General features: G+C 54.4%; 1 protein-coding gene and 1 non-coding gene across 2 annotated transcripts; one reads left to right on the top strand and one right to left on the bottom strand.

Annotated features, from left to right (window-relative positions):
• Positions 1 to 880: 880 nt before the first annotated feature.
• SIGLEC1 (sialic acid binding Ig like lectin 1) lies at positions 881 to 25135 on the top strand. Its single transcript, XM_030309983.1, is given in 24 exon segments — positions 881 to 904; positions 1160 to 1259; positions 5976 to 6073; positions 6373 to 6732; positions 7010 to 7306; positions 8509 to 8750; positions 8752 to 8776; positions 9106 to 9360; positions 11965 to 12264; positions 12955 to 13212; positions 13958 to 14281; positions 14542 to 14796; positions 15015 to 15317; positions 16652 to 16912; positions 17022 to 17333; positions 18260 to 18511; positions 18804 to 19073; positions 19161 to 19412; positions 19734 to 20036; positions 20698 to 20958; positions 21832 to 22134; positions 22407 to 22509; positions 22886 to 22955; positions 23652 to 25135. Coding segments are annotated over 24 exon segments (5325 nt in total). The 5' UTR covers positions 881 to 891; the 3' UTR covers positions 23760 to 25135.
• Positions 9910 to 10100, bottom strand: LOC115511387. Its single transcript, XR_003968046.1, has one exon. It is a non-coding gene; the product is annotated as a U2 spliceosomal RNA (small nuclear RNA).
• Positions 25136 to 26432: the final 1297 nt, after the last annotated feature.

Raw genomic sequence — 26432 nt, 5'->3', positions numbered from 1 at the left:
ATGTCGTACAGTTGGAATCAGCTGCACAGGCCTAGGGCTGAACCAACAAGTTTTATGTTGGGGTTGGAGGAGGAAGCAATGGATGAACCCATTGAGTTTTGGTCAAAAAAGGAAATGACCCAAGGTTAGGAAAGATACAGGACAGTGAGGTCAGAGTGAGTGACAGAGCCCTAATGTTCTGGGGCTTGAGGACTTTAGGGTAAGATGTCAGGAGACATCTGCTTTGTGGTTTTGGATTCTGGGTTCAGAGTTTCATGTCCTTTTTGATCTGTACATGTGGGTTTGCCCACAGAGTCCAGGGGTCCTGACTTGCCATGGTTGGGCTCTCCACCACTACAGGTAGGTAGGGGCTGAGTTGAATTCAGTTTGAGTTGTGAAATGAGAAATGTGTTGTCACTCAACACCTGCTCCATATGTCGAATGTCTGGCACATAGTAGGCCATCAATAAACCTACATTAAAATAAAATAAACCTAGAATAAAAAACAGTAACCAGTCATGGTGGGGACTTTTTTTTTTTTTTTTTCTGCCTAAGTGGGAAGATGCTGAAATCACATGAAGGGGTGGGGGGGGGGGCGTAGGACAGACAGTGAGGAAGAGAAGGTGAATCAGAGACACTTCTATGGTCTGAGGAGTATCCTGGAGGTTGGAGCCCCTGTGTCCCCCACAAGTAGGGCCTACTTGGAGGTTCTATCCCACTGGTAGCAGTGGGGCACTGAGAGGCTCCCAGGGCTTGGAGAATCAATACTTGTGTCTGGGTGTCCTGTAATGCTCCTTCACCCCAGGCCGGGCTTGCCTTCCTCCTGGTTGTCAGGAGGGATGTGTGTAGAAAGTTATCTTCCTCTTCTCTCGGATTCCCCGAAAAGACCAAGTGGCCACAAAGAAGAGGAGAATGGACACGGCTGGTAAGCAGGACCTCCCAATTTCCCGCTTTGCCTTAGAGGAGACACCAGCGTGGCCCCCGATCCCACTTCTGCTTGCTCACTACCCTAAGGGCCTTGCCAGGGTCCTTCCCCTGCCTAGGAGGTCTTTCCTGTCTTGATATTACGCAAGGCCTGCAGCTGCCTCCCTGACAAGCCTCCAGGCTGGGCAGTAGAGCTGAGGCTTTGGGAAAAGAGGAAGCAACCTCTGAGGCTGGATCTCCTCTCTTGGGGTGGCAGAGCCCTGGGAAGCCACCAGCACCACGAGCACCTGGCCTTCCTTCCTGTTCTCCTGTCCTGCCGTTCACCAGCCTTGCAGCCACTTCCCTCAGTGGAACAGGTATTCCCATCGTTGGAATGCGGGAGGAGGTCTGGGAGAGGGGCGGGGCTGAGATTTGCTTGGGAGTCTTGGGGGTGGGTGCTGGACCGGAACCAACCCAAGCCCTAGATGCTAATCAAAGCTGCACTCATTACCCAAACCATTCCATGCCCCCAAATCTTCCCCAACCCCCATCCCAATCCCCATCCCAACCAACTTCCAGTCCTACCTCACCCCCAGTTCCATCACAAACATTTCCTATGCATCCTCCATCCAGCCTCAATCCTGACCTTCATCCTCCCCCAACCCATCACTCTCCTCCCCATGTCCACCCAATTCCATCCCACATGGCAGCCAAACTTCTCCTTCACCCTGGCCCAGCTGCCACCCAACCCTCATCTTGCCCTCATGGGAGCCCAGGCCCACTCGCCTCCTTCATCACCACTTCTTCATCCAAGCAGGACTCCCAGCACTGTCTAGCACAGTTTCGGGAATGGGTGCTTGGGCTCTGAGCGTTTATAGCCAGATTGGCGAACGAGATGTGGGATTTCTACTGCCCATTTCAACCCAGTAGACCTCGTTTATGGATTATATGGCTTTCCAAGTGAAACCTTTGGCTTATATTTGGGGCTTTCCACTATTACGAAGATAACATACTCTGGAATTGCCCGTCTGTACCCTGATTTCCTATCTGGGGGGCAGAACACTCCAGATGGCCGTGTCATCTCACTTCTCTCGTTCTCCAGCCTGATAGGGAAGTTAAGGAGGGGAGAGCCCTGGTGCTAGGAAACAGAAACTGAATCCTGCATAGCTGTCTGCAGTGAAATTACCTCTGCCCTTCTTTCTGGTGTCTGGGATCGGAGGTCAGGGACTCAGGGCCCCAGCCAGCCCTCCCCAGTTGTCCTAGGACACTGGGTCTCACATAGGCTTTGCTCTCACTCCTAGGACACTTGCTCTCACACAGGCAGCAAACATGGGCACCCACCATGTGCCAGGCCACCTCAGCCCAACCATGATGCAACATATACCAATTTGGGGGGTGGGGATTTAAATCCTGTCTTCAGAGCACCCAAGACTTGGAGATACAAAGTGAACCTCAGGAACTTTCTGAGGTCTGGGGAACAATCCTCTCCCACGTGGCCACTGCTTAAATAAGGGGTTGTTTCAAGGCTGAGGGGCTCTGGTCCCCCAATACAGGACTCCCTTCCCCAGGACTGGCAACCACCCCCTTACCACCAGGGGGCGCAGGGTGCACACCAGGTGCCCAGCTCAATTCAAGCCCTAGGAGCACCCAACCTTCAGCAAGAGGTTTTCAAATAGAGACAAAGGTCTTCCTTTCTGGGGTCTGTCTTGCCCCTTCTTTTTCCAGGAAAGCTCTCTGGGATGAGGCTGGTCTTTGGGGTGGAAGAGGTTGAGCCAACGAGTTGCACTCTGATGGGTCTGATCTCTTGGGTATTGTAGCTGGGCCAAGTGCAGGTGACATCTCCATGCTGTGACTTGAGGTGGTTCTAGAAAGGGTCTTCTCACATGCTTCAAAAAGTCTCTTTTCCATTTAGGGGTCAGTAGGTCTAAAATCCCACCATTCCTCCTGTTGGTTCGGCATTGTCCTTTCCATGACCCAACACCAAATGGGAACAGCAGGGGCACTGGAGCCAACACGCCACTATCTTACTGATCGATGTCTCTGCTATAGTGGAGCTCACCCTCTTACCCAGTGTGGCTCTGGGCCCCAGACCCACACCTCCTCGCCACATGCCCAGTTCTGCCTTTCAGCCCAGCATCCAGGCCACAGCCACTGCCTGGGCCAGCATGAGCCTCTCCTGTGGCTAGGAACCAGGTATAGAGGGTGTGGGCACATCCTCCTGGGACAGGAGTAGGCTCAGGGCCACACAAAGAAAGAGGAGGAGACAGTCAGCCTCAGCAAATGATCAGACTTCTCTGCTGGAGCAGCCCAGCCAGGGGGCTGGGTCCCCTGAGAAACAATGCTCTTCCTGGCCTTCACATCTTTGCCTTTGCCACGCTCCCTGCCAGGATGTCCCTTGTCCCTTCACACTTGGCTAAGCACTGTCATTCTGACAGGCAATCCAGACCCCATCTAGGCCCTGGGTGTCTGCTCAGCGCCTCCCCAGGTATGCCCCCTGGTAGCCCCCAAAATCAGTTGGGCCCCACCCTGCGGCTGATGGGCTGGGGGCTGGGAGATGTCATGAGTTTCCTGTCCCCAGTCCCAGCCTCCCCCCCTCCCCCTGCCAAGTCAGCATTTAGGACCAGGGAGGATTGCAAAGTTTGCAACATGGGTTTTTGTGTGCATGTTGTAAAATGTACTTAATATAAAACTTAACTGTCTTAACCACTTTTAAGTGTACAAATCAGTGGCATTAGGTACATTCACAATATTGTGTAACCATCACCACTTTCCATTTCCAGAAATGTTTCATCATCCAAAAAAGAGACTCTGTGTTCATTAAACACTAACTCCCCACTCTCTCCTCCCCAGCCCCCTCCTTGCTCCTTGTAACCTGTATTCTACTTTCTATCTCTTTGACTCTTCATACTCCAGGGACCTCATATAGGTAGAATCGCATAATATTTGTCCTTTTGTATCTGGCTGGTTTCACTTAGGATAATTTTTTGAGGTTCGCCCGTGTTGTGACCTATGTCAGACTTTCGTTCCTTTTTATGGTTGGATAATATTCTATCGTATGGATATACCACATCTCTTTTATCCATTCATCTGTTGATGGACACTTGGATTGTTTCTACCTTTTGGCTATTGTGAATAATGTGGCTATGAACATGAGTGTACAAGTATCTGTTTGAGTCCCCGTTTTAAATTTTTTTGGGTAGATGCCTGGAAGTGGAATTGCTGGGCTTTTTGAGGAACCGCCAAACGATTTTCCACAGGGGCTACGCCATTTTATATTCCCACCAGCAGTGCACAGGGCTTCCAATTTCCCCACAACTTCATCTCCAGCAGCATTTATTATTTTCTGGTTGTGTTTGCCTGTTAGTAGCCATTCTAACGGGTGTGAAGTGTAGCTGATTGTGGTTTTAATTTGCATTTTCCTATTGCCTAATGATGTTAAGCATCAGGCTTCTTGGCCACTTGTGTATCATCTTTGGAGAAGTGTGTATTCAAGTCCTCAGCCCAGTTTCTGAATTTGGATTGTTTGGAGGTTTTGTTGTTGCTATTTTGGTTGAGTTGTCAGAGTTCTTTATATATTCTAGATATCAATCCCCTATCAGATATATGATTTGCAAATATTTTCTCCCCATCCTATGGCTGTCTTTTCACTCTCTTCATAGCGTCCTTTGATGTGCACACAAGTTTTCAAATTTGACCAAGTCCAATTTTTCTATTTTTTTCCTTCTGTTGCTTGTGTTTTGGTGTCATACTTGAGAAATCCTTGCCTGATCCTAGGTCATGGTGTTTTTCACCCATGTTTTCTTTTATCGTTTTACGGTTTTATAGTTTTGGTTATGAGTGTTTCTGGCCTTTCTCCCCACTCAGATTCATATCTTCGGCACTCTGTTTTTTAAATTTTTTTAATGCTTGTTCACTTTTTGAGAAAGAGAGAGACAGAGTGCGAGGAGGGGAGGGGCAGAGAGAGAGACACACGCAGAATCCGAAGCAGGCTCCAGGCCCTGAGCTGTCAGCACACAGCGCAACACCAGGCTTGAACCCATGCACCATGAGATCATGAGCTGAGCTGAAGTCAGACACTTAACCAACTGAGTTACCCAGGCGCCCCTTCGTTGGTACTCTTTAGAGCCTCATTTCTAGCAGGGACTCTCGGTGGCAGAGAGCCCACCATCTTGTGCATGGTATACAGTAGACATTTAACTCATGTTTGCGGGATATGTGTTGTGCAGGGCTCTTGTGTCCTGTGCCCAGACTTGCCCAGCCGCCAACTCTAGGCCCCCAAGGACCACACCTCTCTCTTGCTTACCACTGCAAGGCCTAGGGGGCTCTGCACTGCTTCAGGGCACATGTCCTCAGCCCCAGCTCCTGAGAAGCGGGTGGTCACCAGCTTCCAAGGACGAGGCAAGCACAGAGGTAGCTGTGGGGCGGCCACAGGGACCCCGAAGGGCAAGTTTCAGCTAGAATCCACCTTCAAGCTGCACCCTGAACACCGAATAAGGTTTCAACAGGCAAAGATCATTTGTGGTGGGGGCAGAGCTGGTCAGCTGAAGAGCCCGTGGGTAGATGGCAGGGTGCGTGTGTGGGGACCCGGGAATGGGAGCAGAATGGGGAGCAGGATGAGGACCTTTCGGGGATGTAAGTAAATCTTAAAGGCAGCACTTTGGAAAGTGTTCAGTCAAGCCCCACTACGCCCTACGGTTGGTAAGGCTGGTGGTAAGAAGACAAGCTTCAAACCATCAATCTCACTGGGTTCCATCCTCTCTGGGCTCCAGTTCCTGTTGGGTTGGGTGGGGAAATGGGGGGGGGGGAGGGAGAAACAGCTGTTCATCTACTCTGGAGGAGTGTCCTTGAGGGGCTGGGAAAGCAGAACTTGGGGTGGGGCTGAGAGATGCACAGAGGGCTTTGTGGGGCATGTCACCAAGTGAAGGCATTCCCTGGGGCAGTCTGAGTCAGGAACGTGGGCTCCTGGCTCCCTGCCCTGCCCTCTCACTGGGTTGGCCAGCATAGCGTGTGGGGGGCACAAGGCTGGACTCTCAGCAGGCTCTGAGGCTGAGGTGCCCCGAGTTTCCCTAGAAGGCCCCCGTATGCCCCACCAGCACAGTGTGCATCACCCTCTTAGGCACCAGAACTAGTGTCACACCTGCCATGGACTACCTGATCCAGCTTCTCCAGTTGACCTCATCTATCTCAGCAGGTAAACTTTGCTGGCCTTCCCCATCTCACAGGGCCTGGCCTTGGTGAGTCGAGCCCTCCGTCGCCCGAGCAGACTGGACTGTGCCTGGTCACCGGTTTGTCTGCTGAGATTGAAGGAAGGCCCAGGGAGGCAGTGGCTGGCGGCGGGGGGCGGGGGGGGGGTGGCATCCAGAGGGGTTGCTCCAAGGGTGCTTTGCTGGGGGCAGGGCAGGTTATGGGGACTCGTCTGGGGCAGATCTGAGGGCCCTGTGGTGGTCCCCGGCCTTCATCACTCTCCTCTCTGTCCCACCTCACCCTCAGGCCTGGCCTCATGGGGTGTCTCCAGTCCCCAGGATGTGAAGGGCGTGAAGGGGTCCTGCCTTGTCATCCCCTGTGTCTTCAGCTTCCCAGCTGATGTGGAAGTGCCCCATGGCATCACAGCCATCTGGTACTACGACTACTCGGGCAAGAGGCAGGTGGTGAGCCACTCGGAGAACCCCAAGCTGGTGGAGGCACACTTTCGTGGCCGCGCCCAGCTCTTGGGGCGCACTGAGCACAGGATATGCAGCCTGATGCTGAAGGACCTGCAGCCTGAGGATTCGGGCTCCTACAACTTCCGTTTTGAGATCAGTGATGGCAACCGCTGGTCAGATGTCAAAGGCACTGTGGTCACCGTGACAGGTGAGGGGCAGGGTGGCCTAGCTACTGCCCGGAAGCGTCTCCCAAGCTGCTCCTGGCCCCATTGGCTCACAGCCCCAATCCTGAGCCCACCAGCCCTGGCCTAAACCCAGCCCCACCTCTCCCTTGCATTCACCCTCAGTGGGGCTGGGGATAGAAAGCAGCCTCTCCTTCCTCTTAAAGGACCCTGCTCAGGTCTTGCCCCTCAGCTGGACTTTCTAGGGTGTTCGGCCTCATGTGTGGTGAAGAGGAGTCCTCAGCCTCTGGTCTTTGTCCTCAGAGAAGCCTGAGGAGCCCACGATCGCTTGGCCAGCGGAGCTTCGTGAAGGCATGGAGGCCAACTTCAACTGCTCCACTCCCTACGCGTGCCCGGAGGAGCAGATCAGCCTGCAGTGGCTAGGCCAGGACCCCGCGCGCTCCATCACTTCCAACCACCAGAAGCTCGAGCCCACGGGCATCAGCCACTTGGGGACCCTCCATATGCCCCTGTCCTGGCAGGACCATGGCCGGACCCTGCAATGCCAACTCTCGGTAGCCAAGCACAAGATTCAGGGCAAGATTCACCTCCAAGTGCAGTGTGAGTGTGCTGGGCGCCACTCCCTTGGTACTGAGGGCACATCTGTGGCTTCCCCAGCGGAAACCGTTCCCTCCTCCAGCCTGGGGAAACAGAGCCCTCACCCCCGAGGCAAAGCCAGACACACTTGGACCTCCAGGGTCAGGCAGGGCGAGAGACACCGCTAAGCCCTTCTGAGTCACATTTAATGACTTCCTTGTACCTTTTGTCCCTGAGGCCAGGTTGGGCAGAGAAGGGGAGACACAAAGAGCCAGAGAATTGGGGGTCAGGCAGCAAGGCCCCTGGGATTTATCCCAGCTCTGGAGGATGCGCTGTGTGTGTGTGTGTGTGTGTAGGAGGGTTCACCCCTCCCCTGCCTAAGACTATTCAGACTCACAGTGATCAGGGTATTGCCCAGACACCACAAAGAGGCGGTGGATGAAAGCCTGAGTTTCTACCTGATTCTGCATCTTCCCGTCACGGTAAAACATGGCAGAGCCTGTTCTAGAACAACTGCTGTTCACAGGCACCAGGCTGCCTGGATCCATGAGGCGCAGGAGCAAATGGGGCAAACTGGTCAAGTGACTTGCCCTGCGGAGCCTCCGTGTCCTCTGTTCAGGAGACTCACAGATCTCAAGGAACTGGTGTGGAAATTGCAGGAGTGCTTGGCACATACCGAGCACTCTAAAAAATTAGCTGCTGTTATTTGCCTATTTACCTAGATTAAGCACTTGAACATATTAGCTTCTATTAGCATATTTACATAGTGAGAGGCTTTGGAACAAGATTTATAGAAACACAATTGTTTTGTGTGGTTGGCACCTTCCTCACACATGGGCTAACCGTTCTCAGAGCTCGTTTGACTCTGCCTTTGGACCCCTCCATTTGGTGTCTGGTCCTGTGCAGGCCACCTAAGCAGGCGGTATGGTGCTCACGGTCCGCAAACAGAACAGAAGACAATGGACGCTGTCACGAGGCAGAAAGCCGTGGAAGGCAGTGTAGGCTGGACGCTAGGCCAAGCGCTGAATTATCAAGCCCTCAGTGCAAAAGGAAGGAGTCAGGACCTCCTTGCGAGTTGGGGGACAGAGCCGGCCCTGACAGGGGAAGGGATGGGCATGACCATTATACGGATGGGGTTCCTTAGGGCGGAGGGTTGAGAGAGGAGAGAAGGGCTGCCATTGCCCTCCATGGGTTCCTCGCCTGATGCCCCCCATCATGACTTACAGATGCCCCCAAGGGTGTGGAGATCCTTCTTAGCCCCTCAGGGCGGAACATCCTTCCAGGTGATCTGGTCATACTCACCTGCAAGGTGAACAGCAGCTACCCCGAGGTCAGTTCCATGCAGTGGGCCAAGGATGGGACGCAGCTCAAAGTCCAGGGTCCTGTGCTGCAGTTGCCCCAGGTGGCCTGGGGTGATGCCGGTGTCTACACCTGCCAAGCTGGGAATGAAGTGGGCTCCACGGTGTCGCCCCCCCGTCGGCCTCCACGTCTTTAGTGAGTCCTGGGTGAGCCTGGGTCTTGACCAGAGGGTGGGGGTGGGGATCCAGGCTACTGTTGCTGAAGGGAGCCAGGCCAAGGTGCCTCCTGGAACGCAGGCATGGAGTCCTAGTCCTGTCTCAGATAGGTGACAAGCCTTCCTGGCAGGGTGGGATGTCACGAGAACCCTTGTAAACAGGACAAAGAGATGCAGTGCCCATCCAGAAGGCTCTGCTGCAGAAGGGGCGTGATGCAGAACATGCAGGGGTTTAGGCTGACTGGCTACAACCCCGGTGCCCTGGAAGTCAGCTGGGTATCCCCCCGCGTGCCCCATGCTGCCCCCACAGCGGCTGAGGTCCAGGTGAGCCCAGCAGGCCCCGTCCTAGAGAACCAGACGGTGACACTGACCTGCAACACGCCCAAAGAAGCACCCAGCAAGCTGCGCTACAGCTGGTACAGGAACCACGTCTTGCTGGAGGACGCCCACAGCCACACCCTGCAGCTGCACTCGACCACCAGGGCCGATACCGGCTTCTACTTCTGCGAGGTGCACAATTCCTACGGCAGCCAGCGCTCTGGCCCCGTCAGCGTGGTGGTCAACCGTAAGTGGCGGGACAGGGGGACACCGGACGCTGCCAGAGCCCGGTCAAAGGGCGGTCAAAGGGCGAGGGCCCCCACAGGAGGGTTAGGGTCCTGGGCCTGGTTGGCCTTGAGCTCGTGTCCCAGCTCCGCATAACCGGGCACGCTTTGACCTCTCTGGGCCTCAATTTCCTCCTTTTTTAGAATGCTTTCATTTTGAAACAAGTTAAGCTTGTGAAAAGTTGCAAGGAGAACACAAGGAATGACCACCTGCCTTTACCTTAGTGTCCCCATTTGTTAACAGTTTGGTACGTTCGCTCTCTCTCTTTAAATATATATGTGTATGTATATATATGTGCATACGCACAAGTATGCATATACGTGTGTATTACACACGTGCATATATACATATGTGTGCAAAAGTATACATGCATTTTCTATGTAAACATATATATGGGCATCCCATATGTATATATGCTGTATGTATAGACATCCACCAGTTGGCTGTATCTGTTAGCCACGTGCTTACATTCTTCTTTTCAATTTATTTTTAACTGTTATTTATTTATTTTTGTGTGTGCACCATTCCTGGAAGTGCTGCAATACCAGGTCGATGCGTGGAGTGGACGGAGCAAGCTCCTATTCCATCTCCCTGCTCCAAAAATCCAAGTAATATATTGTCCTCAGATAGAGGACGTATCAGATATTAAACTGACAAGAACAGAGACGACACCTGATCATAGCCAAAAGGCCGAGAATCGATATTTTAAAAATTTTTTTAAATTTACATCCAGGGGCTCCTGGGTGGCTCAGTCGGTTAAGCGTCCGACTTCGGCTCAGGTCATGATCTCGTGGTTTGTGAGTTCGAGCCCCGCTTCGGGCTCTGTGCTGACAGCTCAGAGCCTGGAGCCTGCTTCAAATTCTGTGTCTCCTCCTCTTTCTGCCCCTCCCCTGCTCATTCTTTGTCTCTCTCTGTCTCTCAATAATGTATAAATGTTAAAAAGATGTTTTTTTTAATTTACATCCAAGTTAGTTAACATAGAGTGTAATAACATATAGTGTAATAATGATTTTAGTGATTCATCACTCATCCAAACAAGCGTCCTCCTTAATGCCCCTTGCCCATTTAACCCATCCTCCCACCCAAAACCCTGCCAGCAACCCTCAGTTTGTTCTCTGTACTTCAGGTTTGTCTCTTATGGTTTGTCTCCATCCCTGTTTTTTTATGTTATTTTTGCTTCCCCTCCTTTACGTTCATCTGTTTTGTATCTTAAATTCCACATATGAGTGAAAGCGTGATATTTGTCTGTCTCTGACTGACCTATTTCATTTAGCACAATACACTAATTCCATCCACGTTATTGTAAATGGCAAGATTTCATTCTTTTTATTGCTGTATTTATTTATTGTATATACATATACCACATCTTTATCCATTCGTCAGTTGATGGACATTGGGCTCTTTCCATCTGTTGGCTATTGTTGATAGTGCTGCTCTAAACATTGGGGTTCATGTCCCCCTTCAAGAGAGCACCCCTGTATCCTTTGGATAAATACCTAGTAGTGCAATTGCTGGGTCGTAGGGTAGTTCTGTTTTTAATTTTTTGAGGAACCTCCATACCGTTTTCCAGAGTGGCTGCACCAGTTCGCATATCTACATGTTTACATTCTCAAAATTGTAGATGATGTCCCTCTAGCCCTTAACTCCTCAGCGTGTATATCCAAAGGTCATTCTCATACATAACCACAGTACACTGATCACAGCCAAGCCATTTAATATTGATACAATTGATAATATTGATAGAGCAATATTTTTTATTTTTATTTTTTTAATTTTTTTTCAACGTTTATTTATTTTTGGGACAGAGAGAGACAGAGCATGAACGGGGGAGGGGCAGAGAGAGAGGGAGACACAGAATTGGAAACAGGCTCCAGGCTCTGAGCCATCAGCCCAGAGCCCGATGCGGGGCTCGAACTCCCGGACCACGAGATCGTGACCTGGCTGAAGTCGGACGCTTAACCGACTGCGCCACCCAGGCGCCCCTAGAGCAATATTTTTTAATCTACAGCCTATATTTGACCCCATCATGTCCTTTATGGCAATTTTTTTTTTTCTGGTCCAAGATCTAAGCCAGGATCCTGAATTTCATTCAGTTGTTAAGTCTCTTTATTCTCCCCTTTTAAAAAAATCTTTATTTATTTTTGAGAGAGAGAGAGAGAGAGGCAGAGTGTGAGTGGGGGAGGATCACAGAGAGAGGGAGACACAGAATCCAAAGCAAGCTCCAGGCTCTGAGCTGTCAGCACAGAGCCCGACGCGGGGCTCGAACTCACAAACCGAGAGATCATGACCTGAGCCGTAGTTGGTTGCTTAACAAACCGAGCCACCCAGGCACCCCCAGTCTTCCCATCTTTAAAGTGGGGCCCCTGATCCACATTCACAGGGTTGCCACACTTATTGGCCAAGAAGACAAAGTGATTTGCTCAGCCCAGGGACAAAAGTGTTCAACAGGCACTCAAGAGCTCGGGGGTTGCCCCTTCACAGGGCATTGTGGGACAAAGGAGGTGCAGGGTCAGTCCAGGGATTGTCCCTGTCTGAGGATGACCATCACCCATCTGTCTCCACACAGACCCGCCCCTTGTGCCGGACCTAACTGCCTTCTTGGAGACGCAGGAGGGGCTGGTGGGCCTCTTCCACTGCTCGGTGGTCAGCGAGCCCGTGGCCACCCTGGTGCTGTCACACAATGGCCTCATCCTGGCCTCCACCCCAGGGGAGGGGGACCACAGCTCGCGCTTCAGTGTCTTCTCCAACCCCAACTCCCTGAACCTGGAGATCCGAGACTTGCAGCCAGGCGACAGTGGGAAATACACGTGCTCAGCCACCAACTCCCTTGGGAATTCATCCTCCACCCTGGACTTCCAGGCCAAAGGTAAGACAGGCACAGGGAGGCTGGTGGAGGGAGCCTGAGGAGGAGGGCTGCTCTGATCTCTTCCTCCCAGGAGCCCAGAGCGCTCAGCTGAGGGGCTGACCAAGCTGTTTGGTAAAAAAATAATAATAATAATTTAAAAAAATCACATCAAAGATCTGGACTATACCGTCATCCCAACCTGGGAGGTTCCTGAGGCCAAGGCAAAAGGGAAACATGGCAGGTGGCATTATTCCTTATGTACACATTTTGTCTCTGAACTTGAAGGGTCCTTCATATCCATCTGTTTTTTATGTATCAAATGTTTGGGGCAGGCTCTGTTAGGAGCCAGATGCAGGAGGGAAAATGGAAAAACAGGGGCTTCCACATCTTGAAGGATGTACTGCCATTCCCTCCTGCTGGGGCCATGACAGACCGAGCTAATCGATCAAGCCAGGTTCTTGATGTAAGTCCGGGCTCTGGCTCCCAATCCTTCTCAACCATGCTGCAGCCAACTACTACCCATAGATCAGAATCGGCATTCAAGGACAAACCCCCCTGATACCAAGAGGTTCACAGAGCTGATGCCGTGAAGCCCAGACCTGCCTGTAGTCATGTGGGGAGAGGTGAACCCTGGAGGCCTTCCTGCAGCAGGTGGCACGGAGCTGCCGGTGTGCGGGGGACCTGATCCTCCCTTACTCCCTCTTTTGCCAGTGGCCCACCTCCTCATCAGCCCCACAGCAGAAGTGGTAGAAGGGCAAGGAGTGACACTGAGCTGCAGGAGTGGTCTGAGCCCGACGCCTGACATCCGCTTCTCCTGGTACCGGAATGGAGCCCTGCTTTTCGAGGGGCCCAGCAGCAGCTTTCATCTCCCTGCGGCCTCCAGCACCGACACCGGCTCTTACTACTGTCAGGCCAAGGATGGCCACACTGCCAGCGGCCCCTCTTCCTCTGCCATCCTCACTGTGCTCTGTGAGCGGTCTTCCCACCAGCCCCTGCCTGCCGTGGGGAGGGTCAGCCCGCCAGCCACCCCCGCCTCCCTCAGGCCCTCCTGCTGCTGCCTTGCTCTGGGGTCTAGATCAGGAAGGGAGCCGCAGGTCTGCGAACCATAGAGCTCTCCACCCAGGCCTGAAATGTGGGGAACAAAGCTGGGGCTTTCTCTACCTCCCTACGTCCCACCCCCCCAGCCCCAGCCCCTCTAGGGCCCCCTGCCTCTAGCCTCAAGTGCATCGTTGGGCAGCATGTCCGGGCTTTGTCCTCCTGGGCTGGGACCTTGGACACCATGCTTCCATATATGTGTACACATAGGCTGTGCCCTCACAAACTCCCACAGCCACGAAGGCAGAACTTCTCAGCATAGGGACTGTGTCCTGTTAAGAGTGGGTGCCCCATGTTAGCCTGAGGGGCCAACCTTCAGTGTGTCAGAAGCACATGATGTTATGCTAGCCCATATGACAGCCTTGTCCAAGCTAGAAAAATGGCAATCCTTCCTCTGGGAAGACTCAGTATAGCACTATGGCACAGCTTAGCATGAGGGGCATGGGCTGCATTCCTCCTACCCCGGTTTGGTTGTCCTTGTGCAGTGCACAACCTACACAGCTGTTTATGACAACTTTAAGCACATGCCTTTGTTTAGTGTGGCTAGCCAGCTTTGAGTGGGCCTGTACGACCCTGGTGGAGGCCATGGGATGAATGCCTATGCTCTTCCTCCCTATAGATGCCCCACGCCAGCCCACACTCACTGCCCAGCTGGACCCTGACGCCACAGGGGTTGGGGCTAGACGTCAAGGACTCTTCTTGTGCCGTGTGGACAGCAACCCCCCCGCCCAGCTGCGACTGCTCCACGGGGACCATGTTGTGGCCTCTTCTTCCCTGCCATTGGGCTGTGGGGGTTGTTCTCAGCACCTAAAGGTCACCAGAGCCCCCAACCTGCTGCGTGTGGAGATTCGTGACCCAGTGTTGGAGGATGAGGGTGTGTACCTGTGTGAGGCCAGCAATGCACTGGGCAACACCTCTGCCTCTGCAACCTTTGATGCCCAAGGTGAGTCATGGCACGGAATGGGTGGCTCAGGGTCAGGGGTTGGTACTCGGGACCCTGCCACCCCTGGCTCCCCAAAGAGGGTCTGTTAGCTGAAACCACCTCCATTCAGCAGCGGGAGCTCGCTTTGCTCCCCTGCCCCATGGGAAGCCCAGGGGGTCTCATTCCTGCCTTCTCCAGGCTGGGAGGCTGGACTCCGACCCCATGGGGGAAGTGGTCAGGGTAAAGCCTGTCTCAGCTGGCCCGTGCTGCCTGCTCTCCAGCCACTATTCTGGTCATCACACCATCGCGCACGCTGCGAGAAGGTACCGCGGCCAACCTGACCTGCAGTGTGAACCGGGAGGCCAGCGGCCCTGCCAACTTCTCCTGGTTCCGGAATGGGGCGTTGTGGGCCCAGGGCCCCCTGGAGACCATGACGCTGCTGCCTGTGGCCAGAACAGATGCTGCCCTCTATGCCTGCCGCATTCTTACCGAGGCTGGGGCCCAGCTCTCCACGCCGGTGGTCCTGAGTGTGCTCTGTGGGTGACGGGCAAGGGCAGAGTTGGGTACTCAGGGGGTGAGGGAGTGGTCAGTGGGAGGGAACAGGGTAGGGTTGGGTTTGGGGGGGGTCAGAGCGTGGCTGGGGCGTGGTCAAGGGCAGGTCTGACCTGTGTGTGTGGAGGGGGAGGGGCACACAGGGGCAGCTGGACTGTGGTGAGTTGTACTGGGGGTGGCCTGACCTCCTTTCTGTGTGCAGATCCCCCAGAACCTCCAAAGCTGTCAGCCCTCCTGGATGTGGGCGAGGGCCATGTAGCTGTGTTCATTTGCACTGTGGACAGTCGCCCTGTGTCCCAGCTGGCCCTGTTCCATGGGGAGCGCCTCCTGGCCACCAGCCTGGGGCCCCTGCTCCCACACCATGGGCGCCTCCAGGTCAAAGCCACAGCCAACTCCCTGAAGCTAGAGGTCCGAGACTTGAACTTGGAGGACTCCGGAAGCTACCGATGTGAGGCCACAAATGCCCTTGGATCCACCAATAGCTCCCTCTTCTTTCAGGTCCAAGGTGAATGTCAGTTCTCTAAAGACGTGGTAGACCCCCTGGGGGCTGTTCTAGCCAGACTTTGGGCTGGGTCATGTGGATTTTGTGCAGAGATGTGAGTCTTTTCCAGGTTAAGGGAGTTTTTAGCTACCCAGCAGGCCTCCCTTTGTCTCCAGCCAGATATTTTCACCTGTAATAACTGTGCTAACCACTAGGGGGCAGTGGCAATTGCATAAGGTGGCTTGCTTGGTTGGAGCGCTTCTGTCAGAAACTTCTTTTATAATAACATAATTTTGTTACGTAAGAATTTTCATACAAAACCGAAGACACCTATACTATGCATACATGTGCGTAATGTATGTGTGTGAATATGAATATGCACATACATGTATACGTAGAAATATACACACATATACATTGATATACATGTATTCTTCTGTAAAAATCCTCCCTAAGTGAATAAGCCAAGAAAGAGGAAAGTTAATACCCATAAGGCTGCAAAGGCCAAGGAAAAAAACACCCTTTTTTTTCTCCCACGATGACAAACATCAATTTTCGAGCACTGTCCTTGGGCTTTGGTTCTATATGTCTTTTCTTATTTATCATACCCATTTCACTGGAAGAGACACTGAGGGTCAGAGTTTCAGGAGCTTGCTCATGGTCACATGACTAGCTAGCTCTGGATTGATTTCGTTCTGATTCCAGGCACAGCCTGTGCTCCCACCACTCCAGCTACCCCACCTCCTTGCTCCCCACCCCAGCCTCGTCCTGCCTGGGACCCAGGGGGCACCCGGACAGCCCTTTGCTTGGTCCTCCCAGTTCGTGGGCTCTCATGACTTGGAGCCTGGGTGCAGAGCAAGCCTGGAGAGGACTCAAGACCACATAGTGGCTAACTTTCCCTCCAAGTCCTCGGCCACCCATGCTGGGTCCAGATCAGTATCAGGACCAGGCCCTCGGTGCAGCCTGAACCCCTCCCATTTCAGTGCTTCAGGGGGTCAAACCAGCATTTGCCAAGAGCTAACATGCGTGCAGGTGCTGTGCCTGGCACTGGGTTACAGGTCATATAGGCTGGGCCTGCACTAGGCTCACCTTCTGGTAGGTGAGATATGACTGACAGAACAAAACTGTGGCTCAAGGTGGTAGGTGGTAAAGGCCGGGATAGATCCAGTGCAAGCGAGTTGGCAACAGGACAGGAGGAGGCATGGAGCTGAACTGGGGCCCTTGGTGGTGGTGTGGTAGGTAAGCTATGGCTCCTGGACATAGGATTGAGGTCATGCAGTCCTGGTGTGCACATACATCCCTAGACCGTGGGAGGGTATGGTGGAGAGCCCTCACCCGCTCTTGGTTTCTCCCCACAGGAGCCTGGGTCCAGGTGTCACCGTCGCCCGAGCTCCGGGAGGGCCAGGCTGTGGTCTTGAGATGCCAGGTGCCCACAGGGGTCCTGGAGGGGACCTCATACCTCTGGTATCGGGATGGCCAGCCCCTCCCGGAGTCGAACTCGGCCACGCTCCACTTTGCAACCATTACTGTGAGTCAAGCTGGGGCGTACCATTGCCAAGCCCAGTCTCCAGGCTCAGCCACCACGAGCCAGGCCGCCCCTGTCATCCTCCACGTGTCCTGTAAGCTTTCATCCTGTCCATGTTTCTTCGGGGGTGAAGGAAACAAGGGCACAGCTGGGGGAGGGGTTGGGGGAGCCCAGGCGCCCTGACCACTCCCCACCTCCTGTAGATGCCCCTCGCCAGGCCACGCTCACCACCCTGATGGACACAGGCCCTGGGCGACTGGGCCTCCTCCTGTGCCGTGTGAACAGTGACCCTCCAGCCCAGCTGCGACTGCTCCACGGGCACTACCTCGTGGCCTCTACCCTACAAGGTGTGGGGGAACTTGCAAGCAGCTCTCCGCGGCTGCAGGTGGCTGTGGCCCCCAACACCCTACGCCTGGAGATCCACAATGCGGCGCTGGAGGATGAGGGCGTCTACACCTGCCAGGCCACCAACACCTTGGGCCAGACCTCAGCCTCTGCCAACTTCGATGCCCAGGGTCAGTGTGGGGATGTGAGTGTGTGCACGGATGGCTCCTTTAAGAGAGGAGAGGAGGCTGGAGAGGGTTCTGGAAGCCTGAGGCACAGCAGGTGGGCTGAACATAAGGACTGTCTCCATTCCCACCCCCTTTTACGGGCAGCAATTTCCAGACTTGGGTTTCATGGAAAAACCTGTTTTATTTTTTCATTTTTTAAACATTTTAAATTTATTTTGAGAGAGAGAGAGAGAGAGAGAGAGAGAGAGAGAGAATCACAAGCAGGCTCCACGCTATCAGTGCAGAGCCCGACATGGGACTCAATCTCACAAACCGTGAGATCGTGACCTGAGCTGAAATCAAGAGTCAGACACTTAACCGACTGAGCTGCCCAGGCACCTGGAAGAGTCTTTTTTAAAAACAGAAGTTTGCAGGGGTGCCTGGGTGGCTCAGTCAAGTGTTCGACTTCGGCTCGTGTTCTCACAGTTCGTGGGTTCGAGCCCCGCGTGGGGCTCTGTACTGACAACTCAGAGCCTGGAGCCTGCTTCGGATTCTGTGTCTCCCTCTCTCTCTGCCCCTCCCCCACTCGTGCTATGTGTGTGTCTCTCTCTCAAAGATAAATAAAACTTTAAAAAAACAAACAGACAGAAGGTTGCCTGATGCCCAGAGGATAAAGCTAATCAAGAGAAAGGAGGAAACACCACGGGACAGGGGAGGCTTGTGTTCTCCCATGTGCCCCCCACCAGGATCAGGGAGGGCTCAGGGCACTCCAGGGCTCTACAGAACTCTGCCTGGGACCACGAGAGAGGGCGAGCTGTTTCCCAAGCTCGACCTTGAGCCTCGTTTACAGGCGGGCCACCTGTGCCTCTCAGAGGCTGACATGGAGACAGGTGGCTGGCTTACCTAGCTTCACAACTCTCCAGCATCCCCCTGCCCTTCTCTCTCCCCAGCTGTGAGTGTGCAGGTGTGGCCCAAGGCCATCGTGCAGGAAGGGCAGCTGGTGAACCTGACCTGTCTTGTGTGGACCACCAACCAGACCCAGCTCACCTACATATGGTACCAGGACGGGCAGCAGCGCCCAGGGGCCCACTCCATCCTTCTGCCCAATGTCACAGTCACGGATGCTGCCTCCTACCGCTGTGGTGTGCTGACGCCTGGCCGGGCACCCCGCCTCTCCAGACCTGTCATTCTGGATGTCCTCTGTGAGTCTGGTTGGATGCAGGGTGGGGCAACAAGGGATCAGGGCATGGCCAGAGTCCCACAGACGTTCAACCCAGAAACAGTCCCCATCTGTCCGATGAAGCTCAGAACAAGGAACACTGAGTTGAGGGTGAGAGGAGATAGGTTCTCTCTCGGCAGTGGAGCAGGGGCCATAGATTGGGTAATCGGGGGCCCTTGGGGTAGGGAGCCAGGGCCCTCCTGGTTTTGAATGCCACCCGCCAACTAGCCTCCCGGCTGCAGTCCTCTGAACTGTTTCCTTTGGTGTCCCTGTAGACGCACCCCGCAGCCTGCGCCTGACCTACCTCCTCGAGAGCCGTGGTGGACGGCTGGCCCTGGTACTGTGCACTGTGGACAGCCACCCAGCCGCCCAGCTGGCCCTCAGGCACGCTGGCCGCCTCCTGGCCTCCTCGACCACAGCCTCTGTCCCCAACACCCTGCGTCTGGAGCTGTGGGAGCCCCGGCCCAGCGATGAGGGTCTCTACAGTTGCTCTGCCCACAGTCCTCTGGGCCAGGCCAATGCATCCCTGGAACTGCAGCTAGAAGGTGAGGCAGGGCATGCCAAACCCACCAGGGGAGGGACCAGCTGTGGGATCCGGCTGGGCCTAGCTAACCCCGCTCTCCTCGGTACAGGTGTGCGGGTGACCCTGTCTCCATCAGCTGCTGTGCCCGAGGGGGCCCCCGTCACGGTGACCTGTAAAGACCCTGCTGCCCACCCACCCACTCTCTATGCCTGGTACCACAACAGCCGTTGGCTGCAGGAGGGCCCAGCTGCCTCTCTCTCGATCCCAGTAGCTACACGGGCTCATGCGGGTGCCTACACCTGCCAGGTCCGGGATGCCCAGGGCACACGCAGCTCCCGGCCCACAGCGCTGCAAGTCCACTGTGAGCAGGGGTCCTTGGCTGGGGGTGCCGAGGATGAGGGCGGGTGGAGGGCACTTCTGGGCCTTCGTAGGGGTGGACACAGGACTGCAGTGGACCTTGGAATGGGCACTTGGGAAAAGAAGGACATAGGTGGTGAGAAAAGAGACCCTAGGGTCCTGTGAACCCTGCCTGGAGGAGTCTGTCCACAAGACTCCTGAGAACTTGTCACTTCTAGGAAGTGACCATTTGTCCAAAGGCTTCAGCCTCACCAGTGCCAGGCAGGTAGGCCATGGTTCAGGGTTTCTTAACAAGGCCTCCAACTATGTCTTATCCTGCCACCAGATGCCCCTCGGGATGTTGTCCTGTCGTCGTTTCGGGACTCGAGGGCGAGCCCCATGACCGTGGTACAGTGCACCGTGGACAGCGAGCCACCTGCTGAGCTGGCCCTGTCCCGTGATGGCAAAGTTCTGGCCACCAGCCATGGGGTTGATGGGTTGGCATCGGGGACAGGCCATATCCAGGTGGCCCGCAATGCCCTGCGGCTGCAGGTGCAAGAGGTACTCTCAGGTGACAAGGACACCTATGTGTGCACAGCCCACAACTTCCTGGGTTCAGTCAACACCACAGGGCAGCTGCAGGCAGAAGGTGAGTGGGAGAAGGGGGAGGGGAAGGGGCGCAGGCGCAGCAGGGCTATGTGTCTGTGAGGGCTGGAGCTCCTGCAAGAGGGGGCAGGCTGACCAGAATGGGTGGATCTAGCCGTGCCCCATCTGATGGAAGAGAAATAGCTCTCCTGGAGGCAGGTGCCAGTCTGAAGGGGAGAGACAGCCTTGCCCTTGGAGAGCCCCCTACGAGGGTGGAGCTGTAGCTGTGCCAAGGGGACCTTGGATGCGGGCAAGGCATAACCCCACCGTCACAGAACCCAACTTGGGGTGGGGGCACAGGCCTGCCCTGGGGAAGCTGGGGTGGGAAGAGAGACACAAGCTCTACCTTCAGGGATGAGGTGGAGCCCTACCTTTGGGGAGTCCAACCTGAGAGCAGAACACAACCTCATCCATCGGAAAGTCTGGTTTGTTAAGAGAGACACACAGCCCTGTCCTGGAGGTCCCCAGTGCGAGGATAAGAGACAGCCTTGTTCTCAGAGATCTCAGTCTTATGGGAGCGACACGGTCTCACCTTTGAGAGCCCCAAATCAGAACGGACCTTCCCATAATGCACAGAAGGCTCTCAGATGCCCAGATCCTACCCAGAGGCTTCAGCTCCCACAGGCCTGCTGATCCCTGACGACCTCCTGGTCCTTGGCCCGCAGGTGCACGTGTGGTGGCCGAGCCAGGGCTGGACGTGCCTGAGGGTGCACCGCTGAACCTGAGCTGTCGCCTCCCTGGTGGTCCTGGGCCCATAGGCAACTCCACCTTCGCTTGGTTCTGGAATGGCCAGCGACTGCACGTGGAGCCTGGACCCACCCTTGCCTTCACCCACGTGGCCCGTGCCCAAGCTGGGGTGTACCACTGCCGGGCCCAACACCCCAGTGGGACCACAACCTCTGCTCCAGTCATGCTCCGGGTGCTATGTGAGTATGACCCCCTCCCCCCCCCCCCCCCCCCCCCCCCCCGCCACCTCAGTCTGTCCACACCTCACATGCCCACCTCAGGTCTTCCTTCTCTTCTGTCTGCAAAGAGCAAAGACCTTGCAGGTATGGAGTCCCGGGTGGGAGGACTCCCGCTCACTGATTGTGTGATCTTGGGTGCCCATGCCTTGGTTTCCTCATGCATGACGTATCAGTCCCCTCACCCCGCGAGGAGCATAGGAGATACGGCACGCAGAGTGCCCGGCATACAATAGGCCCCCATCAGCCTTGGTCCCTTACTCCATTCCTCATGAAGGCGCCATGCTGTCAGTCCGATATGGCTGTACTAACAAGCCACTCCAAAACATAGAGCGTAAAATGACAGCCATTTTATTTGCTCACAGTTCCGTGGGTCAGAAATGGGGGCCGGGCTGAGCTGGGCAGGTCTCCCGCTGGCCTCACCTCATGTGGCTGCAGTTGTCCAGTGGCTGAGCCGAAGCTAGACAGCCTAGGATGGCTTCATCCTCATGGCTGGCAGGGGCTTCATCCAGGGGCTGGCTGCTGGCTGGGCCACCACACATTGTCCAGCATGCTGGCCTGGGCTTCCCACGTGACTGTGTTCACAGGAGGGCAGAAGCTGCGAGGCCCCTTGAGGTCTAGCCCTGAAGTCACATAAAGCCCCTTCTGCTTTCTAGTGGTCAAAGCAAGTCACAGATCAAAGAGTGGTGGTGGGCGGGGGGGGGGGGGGGGGGGGGGGGGGGGGGGGGGGGTGCGGGGCGGCTCTACCTCTTAATGGGAAGAGCAGCAAAGTCATCTTGCCTGGGTACAGGGAGGGGAGGATTTGCGGCCATCATCACACTCCCTGTATTCCCATAGACCCTCCCACGATGCCCACCATGACGGTCTTTGTGGAGCCGGAGGGGGGCATCCAGGGCATCTTGGACTGCCGAGTGGACAGCGAGCCCCTAGCCAGCCTGAGCCTCCACCTTGGCAGTAGGCTGGTGGCCTCCAGCCAGGCCTGGGGTGCTCCTGCAGAGCCACACATCCGTGTCACGGCCACTGCCAATGTCTTGAGGGTGGACATGGAGGAGCTGAGGCCCAGCGACCAGGGGGAATACGTGTGCTCTGCCTCCAATGCCCTGGGCTCTGCGTCCGCCTCCACCTACTTTGGAACCAGAGGTAGGTGGGGCGTCCGTCTCCCAGGCCCCTCTGCACAGAGGCCCAGCTCTCGGGTCCAAAGGCTTCCTTCTGAGGTCTTCCCTGAATCCCTTCTGCTGTAATCAGTTTGTCTGACTAGTCGAGACTGGTTGCCTGAAGCGCCTTTGCATGGAGGGGGCTTCTGAGATAAAGTGAAAGCTAGAATAGTTTTCATCTTTGGGGAGTCACCTTGGGGGGGAGGATTGGAGGCCTGGAGTCATAGGTGCCACCTCAGCCTCACCCTTGTGTTCCAGCTCTGCACCGCCTGAGTCTGTTCCAGAAGCTACTCTGGGTCCTGGGGCTGCTGGTGGGCCTCCTCTTCCTGTTGTTGGGCCTGGGGGCCTTCTACGCCTGGAGGTGGGTTCAGAGCTGGGGGTGGATGGGGTCACCTCGTCCTCCCCCTTGCCCCTCAACATTCCCTCGTGTCATTCCTACCAAATTCACAGGCTCCATACTCTCTAGCCTGTCTCTCTTTCTCCCACTGCTCCAAATTTGGGAATCGCTTCTAGAATCCTCTTTATATCCATCTTGCTATGGTTTTCTTCTTTCTTTATCTGGACCCTGTCTGTGTAAAGAAAGTGCTGGGAAGGAAGAAAGATAAGGCACCCCCCTTCCCCACAATGCTCCCACTGCTCTGTGCAGTGAGCAGTCTGGGGCTAAGCACTGGGGGTCGGGAGAGGGAGGGGAGGCAGGGGGAGGGGAGAGACCCTCTGAGTCCACTCTTGCGTTGCAGGAGGCATTTTCGTAAGGCGAGCGTGGGTGAGAATTTGGTTGAGATGGATTCTCAGAAGGAGACAGCACAGGTATCCATTCACCATGTGGGCACAAGCAGACACAATGCCTAACTAACCCACAGCGCAAGGTTGGCACCTAGAGACCGCAGTCATATACAGGATGGCCCCTGGGGCTAGGGAGAGAATATGGAGAACCCAGGGACCCCTGAGAAGATAGGGGAGCCACATTCTGACTGGGGCCCACAGCAGTCGCGGGTTTGCTCACTGGGCACTTCTTTGGGCATACCGTAGGCCAGCGTGACTGGTTCTCTATGGGACCTGCTGGCTGGGTGACTGGGGCAGACCTTCTGAACTTAGCAGCATCACCTCCACATCCAAGACACCTCTTGGAACACAGAACCCCACCTGTGTTTTGGGGTCTCTCTTTCCCACTCCTGAGTCTGCCGATCACCTGGGCAGGGGTGAAAGTCTGTTTTCCCTTCCCTGTGATGTATCCCCTCTGTAGATAATCCATTTGGTGGGCCAGGGCTCGTAGCCTCATGGCCAGCCAGGCACATGCTCACCAATCCCCTTGGGATCCCTACACATGGCTTGAGGTCTGGGGGACCGCCCACCAGAGTTAGAGGTCAGGTGATGACCACTCCCAGAGTCCTCATGTGACCAGGGTTTTCTCTGAGGGAAGCTCAGTGGTCCTGATGCAGCCACATGTGGGACCTTGTCCTGTGCTCCACCCCTGAGCTGACCTGTAGCATTGCCTACCCTCAGGAGGAGGAGGTCACCAGAATCTGCAATGACGCAGGCTTCGTGAACAAGGTAGCACTGAGTCCTGCCTGCCTCTGTGAAAACAATTCTGCAACATCTGACTTTCTGTGACCTGGCTCCAAACCTCTTGCCAAGAAAAATGGGCAATGATAGGTGAAGGGGCACCCTAATCTACCCAAGAGGTGCTGACCCCCGAGGACTCTGAGGAGACACGGACTGGTCATGTTGTCAACTTCTCTGTTCCTTTTCCCTGGATCTCATCTTTCCTTTTCTCTTCCAATGGACTGCCCCTCACATATTTTCCCCCAAGCCCACTGTGGACTTTTTGGATGGATTAGAAAAGAAATGAATCTTTCTACATCCTCACAGACTGGCCTAGGCACTCTGTATTGGCTAGAATAGAAGTTAGGCTGCTGTAATAAGAGACCAAATACAGTAACTTCAACATGAGGGAACTTTCTTTTTCTTTCCCATACGAGTCTGGGTAAGCTATGGTAGTTTAAGGTGTTGGAACTCTGGATCCGTCTATCTTATTTTTCTCCATCCCTAAAATGTTACCTTTGGTTGTGAGGTTCACGGTGGCCCCACTCTGTTCACACACAAGAAGGAGAAAAAGTGGGACATTGCAGGCACATACCTTCCCATTGTGGACACAGCCCAGAAGTTGCTTGTCACTTCCACTCACTTCCCATCAGCTAGAGTTTAGTCACATGGCTGCCCCAAGCTGCAAAGGATTCTGGGAAATACCGTTTTTATTCTATTTCCAAAGGACTCCCAACCACGGACTCATCCCTGAGACTTCTAACATTGGTGACAATGCCTCCAGCAGGCCTCGTTTTTAGTGTCCTTCTGCCCAAGGCCAGGATGTGCCCCTGGTCATTCTGTCCATGGGCTTCCCAGAGGAGTTAGTCCCTCTCACATATTAAGACTGAGGAAATCAAGAGGGTTTGGTGATCCCTAGGGAGAGGGCATGCAGGCAATTCAGTTGCCTGAGCAGGCATTTCATCAGGCCCCTGGAAGAGATGCCCCCATTCGTACCTCCAGGGAGAGTGGAGAGCACTCTCGATTCTACTCTAGGTGCATTCCTCTCCATGATCACATGAGCTCACTCGCTCTTCTTGGAAGCTTGTGTGCCCAGGGCTTTCAGGTTGAATGAGGGTCACAAAGAAGGTATAAGTTGCTCCGTGAAGTCAGTGCATGAGAGGAGCCAGTTCTTGGGTGGGCTATTGACTCCCCTCATAGCCTGGTGGCAGACGGTAAGAGGAGCAAAGACCTCCCCTGGAATTTGAGCTGAGAAACATGGAGAGTAGTGGGGAGTTGTCATCGGGCGCTAACAGGTTGGGGAAGAAACTGGAGGCCAGGTAAGCTCCATGTAGCCACAGCTGGAAGCTTCCTGGTCCCAGGTTCTAGTCCTTGTAATGCATGATTGCCAGACTCTTCCTGGGGGCCTGTCTGGCATGTCCTCCCAATAAACATCCATCCTGTGACATAACTGGAGTGAGTCTCTTTCTCGCAACCCAAACTGCTGCACTGGAACACAAGATCCAAATGTGAATCTCTTTCTGGGAGACTGTCTGACGAGGGGGCCGGCAAGTGCAAATTACATGACATTTACCACAGGCTACCTTACGCTCAAGCGCTTTGCACCCTCTCCTGCTCCTTCAGGCTCTGGGCGCTGCTCACACGTCCAGATGCCCAGCACCTCACTTGGCATGCAGTAGGAGAACACTTAGTAAGCACTGGTTTTTCTACATTGTTGTCAAGTGAGAGGGTGGAAAATGTGCACTAAATCCAGAGGTGGGACAGAGGGAGAGCAAGCCAAATGCAGCCGGATGTTTTTGGGCTGTCTGGGGAAGAGAGGGTAAGGGGAGGACTGCTTCTGTGCATCTCCAAGGGGATAGGTCCATCTGGGATTGGAAGGTCCTCAGAGGGGTTAGTTGTCCACCCCCAGAGGTCTGAGGCACCTCAAGACTTTAAAAATAAACTTCTAATTCAAGTGTGACCCACATACAGAAAACTGTAAACTTATCTATGACAGCTAAAATACTCTTCCCTATGATCCTGAAATTCCATCCCTGGGCATTTATGCAAAAGGACTAAGGGTTTACATCCACTGTGAGACTTGTACGAGAATGTTTATGGTCACCCTGTTCCGGGTCACTCTTCAGAATGAGTCTTGTTTACAGACGGTGTGTGTCACCCATTACGTGAGCACCCACAAAGATTTAACTCTTACTGATTCGCCTCCTTCCCAGGATACTCCCCAATGGCCCTGTGGAGAGTGACTCTGGCAAGTCCCTTGGGAAATCATCTTTCCCACAGTCGCACTTCTAGGATCCCTCTTCCTCCACTTTGGTTCAATGGTCCCACCCCCTCCTCTGCGACCTCAAATATAAATAGTGCTCTGAGATTTCAACAGAAAATTCCTCGGATATACTTGGACATAGCTCATCTGGGTTTGGGAGGCATCCACTTTGCAAGGATGACTCCAATCCCCACATGGCTCTTAGGCTACATGCCCACCTTGTTTTATTAGCACTGACTGTGTGCCTTGGCCTGTGCCAAGCACTAAATAAAGACATAGTCCCAGACCCCATGGAGCTCAGGGTCTGGGGGAGACAGACAAGGAAATGGACAACCACACTGCTGTGTGATATATGATGCAGGGAGAAGTATATGCAGGGGACAGCAACCCAGGCTTTGGGTCAGGAAGAATCCCTTGACAAGGAGGCACCAAAGCCTAGGTCTGTAGTGGGAATAGAAGCTCACCAGTTCACTGGTTTC

The sequence above is a fragment of the Lynx canadensis genome, chromosome A3 (genome assembly GCF_007474595.2).
Source record: "Lynx canadensis isolate LIC74 chromosome A3, mLynCan4.pri.v2, whole genome shotgun sequence".
NCBI classification, from domain to species: domain Eukaryota; kingdom Metazoa; phylum Chordata; class Mammalia; order Carnivora; family Felidae; genus Lynx; species Lynx canadensis.
This window is presented reverse-complemented; position numbering and strand designations above follow the sequence as displayed.